The 20,714-nt window shown below is 31.3% G+C and overlaps 2 protein-coding genes across 2 annotated transcripts; one reads left to right on the top strand and one right to left on the bottom strand.

Moving 5' to 3' along the window:
• The first annotated feature begins 1,966 nt into the window (after window positions 1-1,966).
• LOC114391531 (LOB domain-containing protein 24-like) lies at window positions 1,967-2,542 on the top strand. The gene has a single exon (XM_028352528.1). The coding sequence runs from the start codon at window positions 1,967-1,969 to the stop codon at window positions 2,540-2,542; it is 576 nt and encodes a 191-aa protein (XP_028208329.1).
• An 8,007-nt stretch (window positions 2,543-10,549) lies between these two features.
• Window positions 10,550-16,372, bottom strand: LOC114393246 (gibberellin 2-beta-dioxygenase 8-like). The gene is made up of 4 exons (XM_028354517.1): window positions 16,094-16,372; window positions 14,921-15,381; window positions 13,020-13,341; window positions 10,550-10,916 (listed from the first exon to the last, which is right to left on the bottom strand). Exons 2-4 carry the CDS (start codon window positions 15,352-15,354, stop codon window positions 10,686-10,688), a joined length of 987 nt encoding a protein of 328 aa, XP_028210318.1. The 5' UTR covers window positions 15,355-15,381; window positions 16,094-16,372; the 3' UTR covers window positions 10,550-10,685.
• Between the last annotated feature and the right edge of the window lie 4,342 nt (window positions 16,373-20,714).

Below are 20,714 nucleotides of genomic sequence, written 5' to 3' on the forward strand. Positions count from 1 at the left end.
ATAAATATTTTTTTCTTGTGCACTATCTTTTCATTTAACTAATTTATTAAATGCTTTATTTTATCTTACCATATTGTGAATAAAACATATAAATATGCATGGGTAGAAACACTATTTTCTATCTAAAAAAATGCAAGCCATATATATTAAATGGAATTAATTTACCATACTGATTATTTTTTTACTTTTATTAAATGGAATTAATTTTAGTACTTTTGAAAAATAAAGTTATATATCATACGGATAAACTAATATTTGTAATAAATTTTTTACTTAGTTCATATTTTCTTGAAATTATTAATGATTATTTTCACCTGCATTAAATGATGGATTGATATTAAATACATTTGATTTCTTTTTTACTTTGAATACTTTTCTTTCAATTATTAATAATTATTTTCCCATGCATTAAATGATTGATTTTTTTTTTTACTTTATTTATATTTTCTTTAACTTATCAATAATCATTTTCACGGGCATTGAATGAGGAATTAATATTGAAGACTTTCATATAAGTTTAATTTATTTAAGAATTTTTTTTAAATAAATCACAGTACTTCCATTTCTATTTATAAGTCCTAAGTTAAAGTAATGTTGTTTTTCTTTTCTTTTTATAAGACTCAATCCATAATATTATTTTAAATGTAGTATTACATTTACTGTATTCAATTGGTTTTGTAAATTTTAAATGTTGTTAATCTAACTATAAAAATGAATGTTGTATTCCAATTGATAGTTCATAAATTTTAACTTTTTATACTTTACCAACTAATTTTATTTTAATATTTAATAATTATTAGTGTTTAATTTAATAAAAATTTCATATATATATATATATATATATATATATATATATATATATATATAATTATAAAAATGTTGCTCAATTAAAAAGATAAAGTTACTTTTGAAAAAGTTATTAAATAAAATAAGTATTCAAAACTTACATTTAAAGTAAATACATTTATTCTTCTTTTATATATTTTATTTAAATATTTAATGATAAATACTTATCATCAACATTAAATGAATAATTTATTAATAAGTTTCAAACTAAAATCAGATATACCATATGGAGAAATATTTTATAGAATTTAATTTAAATATATTAACCTTGTAAAGATATTTTGTATTACTTTCATTTATTCATAGACTATCATGTATGATTAAATTGGTTAATTTTGTAGCAATTATTCTAAAAATTATATACATGAGATGAATTCTAATTAGTTAATAATATAAGTATTTTTTTTATACTTATAATGTAAGAGAATTAGGTTCATATTTTATATTTAAAATCTTAGAGCAAATAATATATGAACTAACAAAAATTATATTACTACTATTATTTTTTACTTGTATATTAAAGACAGATACCAAAAAGATTTATAACAAATCATGCACCATGATAAATCCCAAAATACTTTGCATATAAATTTATTTCTTTCTATATTAATAAACTTAAAAGTCAATCATTTTTTATTAGTTGACACATTGACAATACTTAGAAATTCAATTCAAATATTTATTTTGCTTTTATTTATTGAATTATTAAATGCTTATTTTGTATTCATCTGTATCTAATCAATATTTAACACTTGTATCTTCTTATGGTGATTAGTGAAGCAATGACCGTGTATAAATACATGATGATAAGACTGACAATAACCACCGAAGAAAACAAGAGTTGGTAGAGATAGTGGTTTAAGTAGACTCACACTAACAAAGCTGTGAAAATTCTATTCTACGCGTTGTAGCCTCCATTTCACACCTTAGTAAGCTCTCTTTCTCTCTCTCTATGTGTGTGTGTGTGTGTGTGACTTCATGGTTAGAGAATTTATCCTTCTTGCCATCGTAAATTTAGTTTGAGTATTTTTTTTATTATCATGATATTGGTACGAAGTATCTACTATCGAAAACAATGACTAATCTCTACCAAGTATTCATTTTCTTTTGTCCATAAGTCATGTCAACATGCGGCGCATGCAAGTACCAACGGCGAAGGTGCTATTCGGATATTTGCATGTTCGCACCATACTTTCCAGCGGAGAACATCCAGCGGTTCGCGTGCGTGCACCATGTGTTTGGCGGTGGCAACGTAGGAAGCATGCTCAACATCACAAAGCCAAAGTTGCGGGGGTGGGTGGTGAAGACGTTGGCATACCAGGCAGAGGCACGTGTGAGGGACCCTGTGCATGGGTGCGTGGGCCTCATACGGGAGTTGGAAGAGAATCATCGCAAGGTGAAAGAGGACCTTGCCAAGGCCCAAATGGAGCTGGCCCGATACATGGGCCCGGAGTTTGTGAGAAAGCTGAGTCCCAATTATGGTGGTGAGTCTTCTTTGAAGGGTAAGTTTGTGGCACATTTGCAGCCGACAACAATGGAGCTTGACTTTGCTCCCTCTATTGCCATTGATGTTGATGATCTTGATAAGTGGGACCCTTTTCCACCATGGGAAACTAGTTTTCAGAATGTTGGTCCTTCTTCTTCACATGCACATGGTGAAGGTGGGAATAGGAAGGGTAAGGGTGTTGCTCCTTAACCCACAAGGACTAGCCTAATAGTTAGGAGTTAATGGAGCAGATGTATGAGATCTTAGGTTCTATCTTTTAGCCAAGGGAATTTTATTCTTGTTGCTCTTGTAGGAATAATAAATTTGAAACTATATAATTTATGTCGTTTCCCATAGATTAACTTTGTGTTAGCAATGCTTGATATTTATATATGTTTTAATAACATATACAAGGATCGAGTTTCCTTTTGTTTTATATGAGTGATGCAGTGTGACGTGATTTATTAGTTATTTATTTATTTTGATCTTTTTGCATTGAAAATTAGTGTAAGATGTAAAGAAAATTTAATTGGCAACGCAATTTATTTTGCACAAAAGTGATGAAATTAATAAACCATTGATATCATGTTTTTTTATTATTATCAAGTTCTTTGTATACATTTAATATTAAACTAATAATAATGAAATCAACTATGAGGTAAAACCAAACACAATGTTTTGTTATGAGGTTGTACAAAATGCTTTGTAGGTTTTTCGATCTTCGTAAATATTAATTATGGTTAGAGGTTGAGTTTCCAAAGCCTTCATAATTTTATGCGTGATGTTTACAAGATTGTGAGTTGTTTTAGTCTTTGCAAAGACTGATTGTGGTCAAATATTGGGCTTTCAAAGCCTCCACACCTTTAAGTTAAATGTGTGACTGCAGATTCGACCTTAGTGCAGGCTGGTTAGGATACAAGATTTAGCTCCAATAACATTCACCCTTGTTATTTAAGCTCAATCTTGTATCCTAATAAGCTTGCCACACATTTAACCGAGACCAGTCAAGTTTAGAGGCTCCCAAACTGATTGGTTGGGATGAGATTGACTCTTAAACCAACCATGAGGATTAATAACTCTAAAAGAAAAATTATAATCATCCATCCGACATATCAACTTAGGTGGGAAAAATCAATGACAAGTCAACAAGTACAATGTATGACCTCTAAAGAGATTGCCCATTCATTCTCATCCAAGTATACCTACCTCTAATACCTAACAAGATAGGTTGGCAATAAATCACAAAGACATGGAGATATGTCAAGAGGCATACCCTTCTTGAAATGTCAAAGAGGCTCAACGATGTTATCATCATATGTTGTCATACTCAAACACGGACTCGACAAACACCATGCCAAGATGTTTGGCAAGGAAGACATATTACACAATAATGTGTGGCAAAAAGTGTTGGAGATAACTTAAAATAAAAAGGTTAGGATACAACCCCACCTTGTATTTACACTTAGACATAGTTTTTTTATGCACACTTAGACATAATTGAGGAGAGAGTGAAGGAAGCTTTGTGCTCTGTCATCAACACTTTGTACCACAAAACAAAACTACAAAAAAAATATGAATATTATTTGCTTATATCTATTCAAACCACTATTAATGTTTCCTAATATTATTTTGGTACAAAATCATCAGTGGTAATGATATTTCAACTTAGAAGTTAGATTTTGATATAAATTATTCAAATTTTCGACTATTAAATTGAACATTGATATTGTTCTTACAAATAATTGATTAAATATGTTTTTGACTATATTCATACTTAGATTTCTTTACGGCGAAAAATAATGCTCTTAAATAATTGTTGGTTGTAGACTTTGACTTCCCCTTCCTTTTTCATTCACTAGTTCTTTATAAATGAGTAAATGACTTCATGTTTTGAGTGAAAATAAAAATTGTAATTTAAATTCAAATTACTTTATCTCAATGTTGTCTCCATTGAAGAGGGAAAAGGAGAAGAAGCATGAGTTGGATTCCTTATTTTGGATATTTGGGCATTAAGAACAAGATTGAGAACATGGAAATTTGAGACAATTTGTTGCTCATATGAAACTAATGACAAATACTTTTTTTTTTTACATAGGAAAAGAGAGAGACATCAATGTGATTATGATAATGAGACCTTTTTAAAGGTAATTTGGGTGGTTATGCAATTATGTCTTGCACAAATTTATCTCTTGTTTTGTTTGGGTTTTCTTGCATAAATAAAACTCGAGTGATGACATTGCGGCACATACATCCTCATTTTGTGAGTTGACAACTGTAACTAGAAATCTTAGAGCTAAATGTGTAACATCTCTGATTTTTTACTTTTCAACGAATCTCACTCTATGACACTTCACGCGGTGACACTTCACTCAACATCCTTGTTGGTCAAAATCCTCCATAGGTAGCCCTTTCTGAGACCTCAAAAATCAACTATGCCTGCTTCCAGGATCAATGACTGACCCCAATAAACCAACACAAGACTTTTCAACATGCTTTGCCCTCACTCACATTTTTTGGGAAACTTCCCAGAAGGTCACCCATCTCATAACTATTCCAAGCCAAGCATGTTTAACCGTGAAGTTCTTTGGTGATGAGATACCAAAAAGTAGATGTATCTTATTGGTATAGGTAGTACCAATTAATTCTTTTAAGTTATCCTCAACTGTGCAGTCACATACCTGCATAACTTCTGGATCCTTCTCATTCTAGTGTGATTTGATCGGGGTGCTACAAAATGTCTCTTAGGAGAGGGAGACTTTGGTAAAATATATAAAGGATGTCTGGAAATTATTAATCAGATGAGTCTATTTTCTCATTATTTATTTGTTTGTTTATGAAAAATAGGAGAAACGTGTTAGGCAATGAAGTGATTTTTTCTCTTTTCTTTATTATTCATCATTTCCCCTTTTCAGATTGATTTTATCTAACAACCATAATAATAGATTGAGTTTTGTTAACATAAAACTCTACATAAATTTTATGTGCGTTTAGTTTGTAACATGTTTTGTCCCTTTTAATGTTGTATATATTTACTGTAAGTTGTCACAATTAAGCAACTTAATCGAAATAGACTTAAGGGGAATAAGGAATTCCTTGTTCATGTGTTGATGTGGAGTCTACTTCAACATCCTAACCTTGTCAACCTTATTGGTTATTGTGCTAATGGAGATCAAAGGCTTCTATTTATGAGTATATACCATTAGGATCCTTGGAAGACCACTTGAATGATATTTATATTTTAACTATGCAAGTTATTTTTTCACCTTTAAATCTTATATTATCTTCTAGTTAATATAGGTCTATATACGATTGATTTGAAAACATTCCTCCCAATAAGAAATGACTCAACTGGAACACATGAATAAAAATAGTTGCTCGAGCAACAAAGGAATTCCATTGTCTACATGACAAAAGTAGTTATGTAACAATATTATTGAAAGATTGTATCATATACTTATATAAAAGCTGTAGAATTAGATTGCCAAAATTTTGTATCTGATGTAACATTATGTTAATGAAATGGTGTTGTAACCTTCTCTTCCATTTCTTTGAGTGCAAAAGTCATCTTAATGCATATGCAAATTTACTTATATTGTTTAAATTACAAGACAATCAATATTTTTTTGAAAGAATTAATATGTGCATCGAAGTGATCCTTGTTGTTGACATTATTTTTGCCATTCTCTTCTTTTGCATTCTCTGTCTTTGCCATTCTTTCTTGTTGATATCTTTTGCCAACAACATTCTAATCTCTTTTTGCTATCAAATATCTTGATGATCCATTTAGGCTTGTTCCAAAAGTAAAAAAATTTATATGCATGGCTATTAATGTTAAGGATTACCATTTTAAGAAGAAGCGTAAATAACTTTCAAATTTAGGTTAATGACACCACTCAGTTTTAGGCCAGCCTAATTTCAAATATGATGTTTTTGCTCATCCAATTATTATATGCAAAAAGAGGCATAATTACTTTATATTAAAATTGGCCTTTGCTTACGTTGTTGTCATTAAACTCATTAGGCTTCATGAAACTGTGTATCAAAAGAATTATGTTTTTTTGCCTTCGAATGCACATATAAAGAAATTAAAAAAGTGTAGTTTACATAATATTAAAAAATATTCAAACATGATGGCATTTGGGTTTAGCTTCATATAAAACAAGTGATAATATCCATGAATGAACATTGGAGTTTTATAATAAATAATTCATGCGCAAATGAACAAAGCATATTATTCATTAGAATTCTAAATTCTTACCTAGGGTACATAAAAATTAGTTTTTTGTTCTAATAAGAGCCCATATACATTAAGACATCAAACTAGAAAAATTGTGATGAGCAAAGGATGAACATGACTAACTATGAGTCATGGCAATGTGGACTATAGTTCTGATTCATTATACCTAATGGAATTGACGAGGATTCAACAACTCATTAATTTGTAAGAATGTTGAAAGGCTGAAATATTGAGAAAAATCTCAAAAATTTATTCAATAATAATCTCTCCTTTTGAATACATTTGATTTATCTATATATAAGTATAAATAGGATTTCCTAGAATCTAAATAAAATAAAACAAGGAAAGATTATATATTCCTAATGTAACAACCCATTGTCGCTACATGATAACTCTAAAACAAACAAAACAGAAGACTTATTTTAATTCAATTAAAACTCTTAAATTAATTTATTTATGAAAGTACTTGTAAACTCTTGGCATTTCAAAGGGCCAAAGCTTAAATGCATGACATCAAGATAAGATATCACATTAAATTTATATAGTTGAATAAACTATGTGCCTTGTGATACTCCAACACAACTAGGCATATGCAACATAATAACAACTCAAATATTCTCAAAACAAGTAAATAAACATAAAATACTCTTTAAAGATAAACTATCTAGACTTTAAGTCGGCTAACACTATACATAATGTTAAAAAGGAAACATAAGATGAAAATCACATCTTCACGTTCAAGTATGCATATTCATGAAGTCTCTGAAACACATATGGTCACCTCTTAACCATTTGCTCCCCGCGTAAGTCAAATGTGAGATCATAGCAGACATAAACCACATGTGCAAAAATGCAAGCGTAAACATACCAAAAACAAATATACTAAAACAATATAGAACTTAACAATTAAAACATAATCAAATACCATCATATATAGAATGTAACGCTCAAAAATCATATATTTATGAAGTATGAAACTTAGAATCCACATAACAGAGCATCTCATAATCATCATCAATTCATCAATCATCACATCAGGATTCAATCAACAAGCATCATCATCATCATCATTAGTTAATCATTGTCAACATCATGATTCAACTATCAAACATCATCATCATCAACCCATCAATCAATCTGTACCTACCATCTCACTATGTATTGTCTCAAGAATACAAGCTCCACCAAAAACAAATACACATCATATGATACTTGGATTCCATTGAGGTTTGAGATACGACACGTTCGTACCCGCTATCTCATTATGGCATGTCTCAAAGGTTTAGGTTTCACCACTGACAATAATCCATCCCATGTACATTAAAATGGGTCACTAATCCTCTTGGGTGGTACATAGGAAGATTGTAACTTTCTGTTTTCAGGTGCTAAAGTGATTATTGTTGTGTTTATAAAGTTAGACAATTTATTTTATAATTAGCTTGCAGCTATTAAAAATGAGATTTATGATCTTAGAGTTGTTAATGTTTTAGTGATGTGTATTTGTGGATAGTGATTTCATAATCACTACTACCTTAATGAGGACTAAACACTTTAGAACTCATTTAGAGCTAAACTGGTCAATTATAGAGCACAATTCTTATCTCCTAAAATGATTCCAGTTCTAAAATAATCATGTTGAGATTTCTGTACAATTTCAACAAGAATCTAAATTTTATTTTTGTATCCCTAGTATATTCAAATTAAATTCCAAAGTCACTAATTATTGCTATAGTAATTCCTATTGTTTATTTTATTAATTCTTTGTCTAAAATTATTTGCTATAGCTATTTTGGGTATTTTAAATAACTATCTTTGTGTCGAAATTTACTTGTAACTACAACATTGTGTTCTAAATTATATTCTACTCTTTTTCTTCAATTAAACCTATACCAATGTGTTCCTCCTACTAGTGGTTGGTGCATTGCTTGTGTTAACTACCTCTTTTGCGGTAGCCATCACTTCTTTAGGATCTTTTCCTATTGTACTGTTAAGTGAGCTCAATTCTCAAAGGCTGAGCTCTAAGACCATTTGAAGTGAATCAGAAAGTCACTAGTAAGTGGGTTGAATAGTGACACTTAACCGACTATGGTTTTATCTACAAAAAAACATGCAACTTCTGAAGTTTCTAAGATATATCAAAGTTTAGTTTCCCAAAGCTTTTTTAGGAGCAATCTTAATCCTTTAACAATACTTTGTATGAAAATAATTTTCTAATAAAATCTTACAAAGATACTATCAAATAGGACTTAAGAAGCTACTAAAAATAATCAGATTTAGGGTAGTGCAGAATCTGTTTTTATCTTTTATGCATATAAGTAAAGGTTGCTTCTAAAGTTTGAAAACAATTTGAGAAAACTTCTTATGATCTTATATAAAAGATATGACATTGTAAAACATGTTTTCCCAAGTAAAAGATATAAAAGCAACAAAATAAAAGTAGTAAAAAAGGATAAAGCGCACATAGAATTTATATTGGTTCACCCACAACCTTGGGCTACATCCAATTCCTAAGCTCGTACAATTTCCACTAACACAAGCACCAAATGTGATATTTTTTCTTTCCTAAATCCTCCACAAGATCCTATACCAGTATTCTATAAGCCTCTACAAGCTCTCCCTAAGTATTCTTTCAAAAAGCCTCTTCATGCTTCAACTAAGTATTCTTTCTAAAAGCCTCTCTAGACTTTGAAACCTTAGTAACACCTGTTACTTGACTCACACAACAACCTATTATGCTCACACACAACCTTGAGAAGCAACAATCCCCTGTTTTCTCTCTGGAGGTTCCTTATCCTAAATGGGTTCTATTTAGGCATAAGTACCTATACATCTCTCAAGGAAAAACTTGTCTGTAAGCTCTCCCTGAGAAGATGTTTACAAATTCTCTATGACTAGATAGATCTGTCTTTAAGGTTCTTAAGAGTCTAGGCTAAGGAAGATTATTGTTAGAAGCTAATGGTATATATTTACAATTTGGCTTTTGATTTATAGCCTCTCTATCTTATTTTCCTTCCTAGCAAAGAACTCCAGTTGCACTTCAACATCTTATATAAAGCCTTGAAGATGATCGTTGCTCCTTATCTTGAGAGATTTAGAGGCTAAGGAGATTTGTTGTGAATTACATTCATCACACAGTTGGTTCCTCCTTTTCCTTAAATGAAACAACTTGCAAATTTGAATTTATGTTTTTGGTGCTTGTTGTTGTTAGTGGCTCATGACTCATCCTTTCTCCAGCATAGTCGTGAGTTCTGCTACACTTAGAAAAACAAGTCTTTTGCATATTAGTGTTCATTTATTTTTCTACCATTGCAAATGTTTGAAACTCCTTTTCTTTTCTCTGGTTGCCTTGCTAAGGTAAAACTCATTGTTGATGACTAGTTCCTTTTTGTCAATCTGATCTTTTCCCGTAGATGTGTCATGACAATGTCTTATTACATTGATGCATGACTTTTTTCTTCACAGCTTCTGGTGTGTGGTTCTTGACAGTGTAGACATGTTTGTTTATACTATTGTCTTTTGCACTGTATCCTCTGATGATCCTTAAGTCATGTGTAGCTTCTTGACTTAAATATTACCTCTAGAATCATACTTCTAGTCATATGAAGCTTTTGATATCTACACTTTAACATATAATTCATGATTGTCCTTATATGCTTCTGGTTTCTTGCTTTTGAAGTTAGACAATCTTTAGATTTAAGAAACCTTCACCGCAGACCAATGCTTCACATCTTTCTCCATATATACTTCTTGAATAAGTTCTGTCTCTTTGAAAACACTCCAAGCGAACCATTAATAGGATATAAGTCTAAAAGACTTAGAATTTACTTCTTAAAAGTTTGTTGTCATTAAAACATCTATTTCAAAAAAAGATTCTATTTCAACACCCTCACCGTTGTGCTTCGAGGCAATAATGGAAGATCAACTCCGCAACCACCCTCTCACTAAATTTGGTAGAACGGTTCTCATTTGATAAAATAATATTTAAAATATTAATTTATTTAACTCAAAAACTCATGAGCTATGTTACAAAACAAGAGTACACACAAAAGAAAATGTTACAAAATAAGACAGATATGATTACTTTAAGTTTACACAGATATAGGTATATATATACTTCTACAGAAGAAATCTAGAGAGCCCCTCTTTATCCCCTGTTTGCTTGACATCTTTCTCAGTCTGTTGTCTAAACTCCCTCGAAGTGAATTTCCTGTACGTAGCTGGCTTGATGTGGCTTTCTATAAGTGCATCTTCGGAGGGGCAATAAAAAAAAGCCATAGAAAACCTCTCTACTTTCTCGGCAGCAACCACTCGGTGTTTTATGCTTTTATAAACACCATTGCTGAATGCCTACACATTTTAGAAAAAAGCTTTTTGATTGGAGTCCAATAAAGGGAGGGTTTACTCAATTTTTTTCCTAAAACTTTTTCAAATTTTTGTTTTTAGTACTTAATATAAATTTTGATCAATTAAAGTCGTCACTGGAGCAATTGAAAAGACAAACATAAAAAAGTTATACATGATTATTGGACTGTTGTTATGTCGTTATTACTTAACAACAAAGATTGAAGGTGTTAACAAAAAAAAAAACTTAAGACTAAAATTAAAAATTTGAAAAAGTATAAAGACACAAACACATAAAAAAATACTTTGGAAAAATAAGCTAAAACAGTTTAATGCCTGTTATAAATCAAGCTTTTATGCAATAAAAGAAAGAAATCATGTTTTTATCTTAAACCTGATCATATTTTTAAGCCTTTTTGGTCCATTGAGATTTTGAAGCAAAGTTGGTCGGTTTGAAGTATTCGGACCGCTTATTGAAAAGCTTGCATACTGAAAGCATTTTAGATAGTTTCTTCTTTTTTCACTAGTTGAATAGCTTGATTGTTCGGTTAATAGGTTTTCTTAGTAGTTTATAATATTTTTTGAGACTACTTAAAATATTAACTTCTAGTTTTGAATTTTTTATATTATTTTTTTGTCCTTAATTATTTATTAAAATTTTTTTAATCTTTTTCATTTAACTATTTAAGGAAATTTTTATTATTATTTTTATTCTTTATGAAATTTTACATTTTCAATTATTTCAACACATAATTTCACCAAACACATATGCTTCAATAAGATAAGATAGGGAAAATGATAATTAGTATGAATTTGATAGCATGAATGTTGTGCACTAAGGAATCTAGATGATTTCCCTTATTTTATTTATGCTTAATTATAATTAAAGGTTTAATTGGATCCCTCAATTATTAAAAAATTTAATAAAGTCATATAATTATTTAAAAATACTATAATCATATCATTTTTGTCAACTTCGTGTGTTTGATTAACAAAAGTTGTGTAAATAAATATTTTTGCATTGGTTGTATTGTGAATCAATATAAAAATATTTATTTACATCGGCTACAAATTTTAACAAGGATGTCATTTTACATCGGTTGTATTGACAACTGATATAAAATTGTCTTTTAATTTACATTGGTTATATTAATAACTGATATAAAAATATTTATTTGCATAAGTCACAAACCTTAACAAAGATATCATTTTTATATCAGTTTTATGAACAATTAATATGAAAATATCTTGTTTTACTAAAATAATGTAAAAATATTTATTTTCGTTAATCAAACTAACAATTGATAGAAATGATAGAATTTTAGTGTTTTTAAATAATTAGGGGACTTGATTGGACTTTTTTAAAATTGAGGATCCAACTTTTAATTTAATTAGGAAACAATTGTATAATTAAGCGATTTTTAAATCTTAGCCAATAAAACTAAACAAGTAGGATGCGTGTGTTTTCATACTACTAATCTTCATACCATATAACAATATTCATAAGATAGTTTTTTCACTTTCAACTAATTTCTAATTAATTTTTCAGCTTCTAATTAATTTTTTTCGACTAATTTTATCAAACATAACATATATTAATATTCTAACAATGGGCTTGAATTTCCAGTAGGAATGTTTCAACGGTATATGTTTGAAAGTAAAATTAATTTATATCATGTTTAATTACCTCAGAAAAATATGTTCGAAAGTTTTTTTTTTAAATTCAGATTTGGAAAACAAAATTTAGATACTTTTACAAAACTCAGTTTATAAATTTAAGTTTAATCCAAACTTATATTTATAAACTCTATTCCAAACATACACTAAATAGTCATCGTTCATTTTGAAAATCGAAATATTCCTTCTTTTTTATCTGTCAGAAAATAATATTAGGAGAAGAACCGCTGAATTAGGAAAATAGGTATAACTTACAAATTTAGCATATTCTGAGTTTTAAATTCTCTTATAACATTTTAAAGATATATTATTAAATACATTTACTTTCTTTATTTAATTATTTCTTTATTAAGTATTAGGAAGACAAATAAGAAGATAATATTGTATGCAAATATAGCATCAATTACTCTAAAATAAATGAAGAGATTTCACCTGAAAGAAGTCACCAATATTAACAACTAGAGCTTGTGGGTTAGGTTTGACACCAACCCATTTTCCATCTTTCATCAATTGCAATCCCCCAACCTGGTCCTGATGTACGATGGTAAGAAAACTTGTATCACTGTGAGGCAACAGGCCATGCACCTTTGACGATATAGGGCATGGAGGATATCTATTCAGTCGAATGTACGAACTCTTTGGCAAGCAATTTTCACGGAAATAGTTGGATTTCGTATTCAATTTGTAGGCTAGTACTTCTGCCAAGCTTTCAGCAAGGGGGAACATTCTTGTTGCAAAAGATTCAAGGCTTGATCTAAATTAAAAAAAAAAAAAGTACTTGTATAAATTAGGGTTAAGGTAAAACACATAAAGCATGGTAACACAATGAAGGCAAATGAAAGCATATATGGCCACAAAGAATAGCGATGCTTTGGGTTTTAGAGTAGTGATGCGTTTCTTTCTTCATTTTTTTTTCTCACTTCCTGAATTTTCTATCCCTTTCCACGTTTCACTAACCCTCCTAATTTTAGTTATCTTTTTACAAGTGCTGTTTAAATTTGAGCATTTTGTAAAAAGAAAATGTAAAAAGAAAATGAAGATGTATGATCACGAGTTAGGTTGCAGAGGCACCCAATAATGTACTGGCACTGGCGCTGTTTGATAGTCATAATAAGTTAAAACATGTATTCCCCAGTACTCCCAAGTAAACTAAGATTCATTTGTAAAAGGGATCGAATGGTAAATAAAATAATTAAATATTGGAGGATATACGCAAATAAATAAACAAAAAGATTAAGAAGAGGTGACATCCCGTTATTAACTGTCCTTTTAAATTTTGTTGCAAATTAATTCTTAGTTTAAATATATATTTTTTTACTCAACAGATGTGACTCAATCAACAACACGTATTGAGTTTTTAGAAAATAATCTGAATTCAATTCTTATAGAATACATCATTGCAAAGATACTCATGGGTTGATATTGGTCTTTAACCCAGTTGTTGAGAGAAACATGTGATTTCTGACTTATAACCAAAAAAAAAAAAACATCCTTAGAGAGAGACTATGAACTTTAATGATTAAGCTCCAAATTGAAAATTAATTAATTTCTTATCAAGCTCAAAAAATCAAATTTTGTAAGAATATGTACCTTGAGGTTTCACTAGGAATTTAAAGATCTTAATTATGGTGATTAAAAAAAAATGTTTTTCCTCCTTTAAATTTGGGGTAGGCTTGTTTTTATCCCTCAAATATAAAATTAGTCATGTTTAATTCTTGTAATTTGAAAAAAAGAAAAGTTTGTTTTAATTTCTCTGCCTAAATATTGTTAGGGATTTCACTTACTTAGTTATCAAATTACAAGTTCTTTTTATATGAAAACTTACTTTAATTTTGCATTCTTATCATCAAACATTCTACCATATATCTATTTTTCTTTCAAAATATATATCAAACACTCTACTTACATGAAAACTTACTTTGATATTTTAGTCCTTGTAATAATATGAAAAAAAAGTCTGTTTTAGTCCTTGTCTAAATGTTGTTAGAGATTTCATTTAATTAGTTAACAAATTACAAGTCACTTACATGAAAACCTATTTTAATTTTACTTTCTTATCTTCAAACACTTTACCATACCATATATGAATTTTCCTTAAAGTATTCATTATAGCAGTGTTTGGGAAGAAAAAAAATTGAACAGAGAAACCAAAAAACTTATTATTTTAAAACTACAGTTACTAAAAACAAATATTTAGGCTACTAAAAACATATTAAAGTTCAAAATCTTCTTCTAATTCCTCGAAAATCTCATTGCAACATGTTGTTGCATCCCAGTGTTTTTAAACGTGTATATAGTGCCAAAAACATGAATAATGAAGATGCGCTGCCTACCTCAGACTTTGGTGTTGGTCCATCCATGAGATATCTGAGGCATAAAAATGAAAGGCTTCTGACCATGACAATTGTCTCAGATTGGTAGCATATGGATTCCCCCACCTGTAAGTTTTGGCAGATAAACTAGAAAAATTAAATTTTTCAGACTTATTCAAAAAAGGTTGATAGAACAATTTCTTTTGTTCAAATTCAAGGCTTTTCAGCAGCTCCTGTGAAATCCCATGATTAACGACTTGGAAAAAACCCCATTTACTAGCAGCTTCTGCAATTTCTTTCATGCATTTGTCTCTCTCGCCATTGAACTGGCCAAGATCGATCACTGGTAGTTCACATGATCTCTCCACCAAAGAGGAGTACTCATTCTTTGAATCATCAAGGTGGTTTAGAACAAGGGTCTTGTAGGTCTCGAGGAATGGAGGTTCATAATCCATTTGAGAGTTGTATGAAAATAACACAAGCTTCAATCATGTGAAAATAAATCAATCATTCGGTATATGTATCACAAATTATATATATTGATAAGAATTACAAATTAAAATCAGCAAACTCTTAATTTCGTTTAATTAATATGTGAAAACATTTATGAGCTAAGCTTAACGTGAATTAATCTTTTTTTAATCCATATAAATTGAACACAATACCATAAATTTATAACATTCATATATTCTACTCAATCAACTGAACTAAAACCACTGATAACTAATTTTAATAAAATGATCATTTATTTTTACCAATTTCACAGAAAAACTTTTGACTAAGAAAATTTAACTTAATTGGTTGAGCATGTGTGAATTGCTATAAACTACTAGTTATGAACATAAATATGTTTATAATAACTTATGCATGTGTGTCCAATGTTTTCTCTGTAATAAACAAAGCAGAAGGTTCATGAATTTTATGCTAAACTCGGGCTGAAATTGTTCCCAGTATATATATAGTGCTAGCAGCTAGCTACCTCTCTTGCCCTAATTTCTATGCTACATATATATACGCAAAGATCTGGAGTTTTACCCATATACTTAGATTTGAGGGAAACATGTCTATTAGTTGTTCTCGTTGATTGCTCCAGATATGCTATCTAATTAAATATTGAACCATCAGCCTAAAACGCTACATAGACATATTATAAGATAATGATATATAATAGAAAATTATGGATCAATATTTCACCTTTTGCTTTGCTTGAATATGATTATGGAATTTCAACCGACTTCACATGCAGCTTTCAAATGCTACCTCAAACTAAGGAATCTGGGGAAAATTAAGAAGGTACAGCATAAAAAAAAGAGACGGATCCTTTGGTGGCTATAGTAAGGATTTGATTTATTCTAATTTATAAAGTAGCTAGAAGAAAGTTTTCTAGTTTTGGGATCAAATTCAAGACATGGGAGGAGTCAACTGTGACAAAGAAGAAGAGTAGTGGATTATAGTTTATATTACTTTAAGATATTGGTGGTTTGCACACATATTTATAGGCAGCAATAATCCAGGAAGCATGGAATAGCACTACGCGATTATGTATATGGCTAAAGCAAAGAACACGCGGCCAAGCATAGCATCAGAGAAAGAGGGGACAAACGCATGCTACCACAACTACTACAAATATACAAAATCAGTTTTTGACTTGTTGCCGCCAAATCAATGTCTAAAATGGATAAAAGCGTTGAGTGGATACGCCACCAATCAAATTTCACACCATATCCATAAAATTGTTGTATTTACACATTGAAATATTTATTACTATTATTCGAATGACATTATTTTAATATGTAATTGTGCCGGCTACGAGTCACCTTTAGATATATAATAGTTCGAAGATAGCCTATGATTAGAATATTTAAAAAGTATTCTATTCTTCTAGAGTTTCTGAAGGATACTAATACTTGATACAGGATGATAGATGACTTCCTATTATCATAGGGTTAGCTTTTTGTATCACAAAAGAAGATAAAAATTGATCTTGTATCGTGGGAGGAACATCCTTTCTGTTGGGATCCCTCCTTAATTGGAGAGGTTCTAGAAAATTTTAGAACTTTCTGGAAAAGTGTAGAATTTTCTAGAACGTTCTGGAGAACTCTAAAGTAGTGTAAAGCTCTCTAGAAGCTTGTGGAAGAATGTGGAAACCTCTGAAATATTCTGGAGATGTATGGAACCTTCTAAAATCTTATGGAAGAGTATGGAAGGAAGTAGAAGAGTGTAGAGATTCCTAGAATGTGTGGAGCATTCTAGAGAATTAATCTCCACCCTAGGATACAAGTAATCTCCACCATTCATTGTGGAGGTGGAGTAGTATAAATAAGGGTAGGAGCCTTCATTCCTACCCATCCAAGACAAAGAGTGAATCAACTTCTTAGAGTGAGAAAGAGCCTCTTTGAGAGAGAAGATAAATAGCTTGGGAAGTCTCTATCCTCAAGCTTGAGTGAGCCACCATAGAGTGAGTCAATTTTGTAAACACATCCTTGTAACCCTACTATCACTTTGTATAGTGGAAGAATCTCCATATTGGAGAATTATAATCGTGTGCTCCTATTACTACCTTTAATTACTAAGTGTCTATCTTAACTTCATGAAGCAGGAAAGTTCGAGTTTTTCCAACACTTTTGTGACATTGTTGGTTGGCTCTTTAGTGTTCAGTTGTTAAGGGTACACATCATGTGTTGGGGTACTCAATTCTAGATCAAGTTGAACAATCTAAAGGGTTTGCTTATAAAGGAATAGACCTAAAAGAGTCAACTAGGAGGTCGACCCAAAGGAGTTAACTAGGAGGTCAGTCAAGACCTTGACCTAAAGGAGACAACCATGAGGTAAGCTCAAGAGGTTGGCATATAAGAGTCAACCAAGAGGTTGGTTAAAAGGCTCAGCACAAATTAAAAAGTCAACAAGAGGTCGATGAAAGAACTCAACTTAAAAGAATAAACTAAAAGGTCGACCGAAGAGCTCAACCCAAAGGTGCCAACCTTGAGCTCGACCAAAAGACCTCAAAATTAAGGCACACAAAACCCTCTAATCTTAAGCAAAACTAGGCGGATGAAGATAACATTCATGTTATCATTGACACGAAGGTTGACCTAAAGAAGTTTGAGAGCACATAGTTCTCCAAGTGCAAGTTGAATAGGCACATAAGCATAAAATCCAATTTAAACGTGCATTTTATGGTAGAGAGGTCACAAATTTTGAAAATATAAGTTTTATTATAAACCATGCAATTGCACTTGGGGTTGGAACTAAGAGATGACAAAGATAAGGGCAAAACACAGGTAGCTAAGGGAGTAACAAGGGGAGGGTAAGACTGAAGATGGAGAGGGTTGGAAGAAAGTGCACCATCGAAGATATGATAGAAGGAGACAGGTATCTTACTTTTTTACTAATTTCCCAAAAAAAAAACATTTGCCAAACACAGTTTTGGAGTACTTTCAGGAGATATGGAAAGATCAAGGAGGTGTTCTTGGCGATGAAAAGAAATCGATGGGGAGAAGATATGGTTTTTTCTGATACTTTAGTCTACAAAATCCACATCACTTGGAGAAGGAGTAAGATAAGATTTGCATAGGCAATTAGAAGATGCACATAAATTTGCCTAGGTTCAACAGGAACTCAGTTATTGAAGAGCAACAAAGACCACTAGAAGAAGAAAAAGGGAAATTCCAAGAACATAAAGAAAATCAACTTAGAGTACAAAGATTAATCCATACTCAAGAAGAGGAGAAAGAACAACAACAATCCTTGCAAAAGTCAAATACAAGTATAGTGTGGAAACAAAAGAATCATCAAGGAAGAGTATGGAAAGAAAAATGAGGGAGAAACACAAAAACAGAGGGGGAAGATGGATGGAAAGGGAAAAGAATCAACGTGGAAGTAGGGTATAACAAATGGCTTGAGGACTATTGGGTGGGTATTCTCTCAAACTGGAAGATGTTTGACAAGGTAAAATATATCTATATAATGGATGGTCTGGAGGAAGTGAAAATGAGATACTTGGCGGGAGACTTGATTTTCATATCAAGCAGAAAGGGTACAAGAATTAACAGAAATAGAAGATGAAACTTTTTTTATCGGTGTTCAAATCAATACAAAGGTGGGAGGAAGATATGATGTCTACGAATAAATTGGCCTGGATTAACTATTATGGGATCCCTTTATCAACCTGGGAGAATGATTGCTTTTCGAAGATAATATCTAGGGTTGGAAAGCTCATGGACATAGTTGAGGAGACAAAGAGCTTCATGAGGGTGGATCGTGCTCGAGCATTGATATATACCTCGACTCCCCCATCTAATCATAGTTTTGAACAAGGTTATGATAAATGGCAAGATCCATCAAGTGAGAATGGTGGAGGGACATACTATAATGATTAATATAGAAGGTAGCAACTCAGAGGAGGAAGACGCACATTCAAATAAGAGCGAGCTAGGAATTGAGATATGGTCATGTTCGTTGAAGTTCTCTTTAGAAGACATACCAGAAGCATGTCACAAGGGAGGTGATGAGTGCCAATTACCGATGACTGAAAAACATGCCAAAAAATTGAAACGGATGAAGAGACAATGCAAAATCTTTTGGTTATTAACCAGGAGTGTCAAAGTACCTACCACACAAAACCAATGGGGTCTTGTAACATCAAAGATACACATGTGACTAAAAAGACAAAAGAAAGTGTAGAAAAGGTTGGAGGTCAGGAAGAGTTGACCGAATTACACCAATATAAGGGGAAAGTACAGAGAAAGATATACAGTATTATATAGGGAGGCACTAAGGCAGAGGCTTCTAAGGGATAAGAAGAAAAATTAAGGCATCTGACGAGACAACCAATGGCAAGGAAAAAGACAAAATGGATCCAGAAGTTTTGAACGAGAAAAGTAGGTACTTCCCAAAATTGTCCATTACAACAATCAACCCACTAAGAGAAGAAGATTCTGGACCCAAAGCCCACTCACACAAAAATAGCAATAAAAAGGTTATTTTTACCAAGGCAAAAGGTAGTGTTGGATTAGGCCCAATGTGTGAAAAAAAAACAAGATGTTATGGGTCAAAATGAGATTAATATAATAATCTCTAATAGGTTTGATGTTTTTTGGCGGAACGGCCCAGGAATGTCAACAGTAAGCAAAGGCTCTCACAAAAGTAGGCCTTTGAACAACAATGTGTTGATGAAGGGAGATTGTGAGACTCTAAATGAAGGCAACCAAAACGAATGCACAGAGAAAGATAAGTTTTTAGATTTTAATGCAAATGTTGGTTGTAAGGGTCCTATCTTATTTGTTAGATCAAATAAGTCCTTTAGGAAGTCCACAATCAAGGAAACAAGTCAACAATCAAATAACATAACAAGGAATAAGTCTAAAACATTACTAGAGGAAGGAGGTTCTCTTAGTAATTCAATTCAAGATGATCACATTAGGACTTGCAATAAAAACTTCTGGCTACAAAATGATGAAGAAGACATGGGAAAGATGTTGAAGATGGGATTATCCATGGAAGTATCTATAGGTGCTAATGGTGAGGATATGATTCAACGTATAACAAAAATGGAAAAAAGAGATGTAGAGTAGGAAAAAAAGCTAATTATGGTAAGGGAAAGGAGAAGGATGGCACCCATGAAAAGTTTTTATGAAGCTAATTACTTTCAATACAAGATTTCTTAGAGGGAGACTTGAGGTGAAGGAGGTGATTAAAAGAGAGGAAATTTAATTAATTTTCTTAAAAAAAATAAAAAAGGAGCTATGTTATTCATTGTGGGGTGATTATGAGGTATTGTGGGAAGTGTCACCATCAAATAATAGAGTTGAAGGTT

This window comes from Glycine soja, chromosome 17, assembly GCF_004193775.1.
Source record: "Glycine soja cultivar W05 chromosome 17, ASM419377v2, whole genome shotgun sequence".
In the NCBI taxonomy this organism is placed as follows: domain Eukaryota; kingdom Viridiplantae; phylum Streptophyta; class Magnoliopsida; order Fabales; family Fabaceae; genus Glycine; species Glycine soja.

Excerpts from the sequence above, each read along its gene's own strand:
- LOC114391531 (XM_028352528.1), top strand. The coding sequence starts at position 1,967 with ATGTCAACATGCGGCGCATGCAAGTACCAACGGCGAAGGTGCTATTCG.
- LOC114393246 (XM_028354517.1), bottom strand. The coding sequence starts at position 15,354 with ATGGATTATGAACCTCCATTCCTCGAGACCTACAAGACCCTTGTTCTA. Across the intron at positions 13,342-14,920 it reads GACCAACACCAAAGTCTGAG|ATCAAGCCTTGAATCTTTTG; the intron begins GTAGGCAGCGCA and ends TTTTTAATTTAG. Across the intron at positions 10,917-13,019 it reads ATATTGGTGACTTCTTTCAG|GCATTCAGCAATGGTGTTTA; the intron begins GTGAAATCTCTT and ends TAAAATGTGTAG.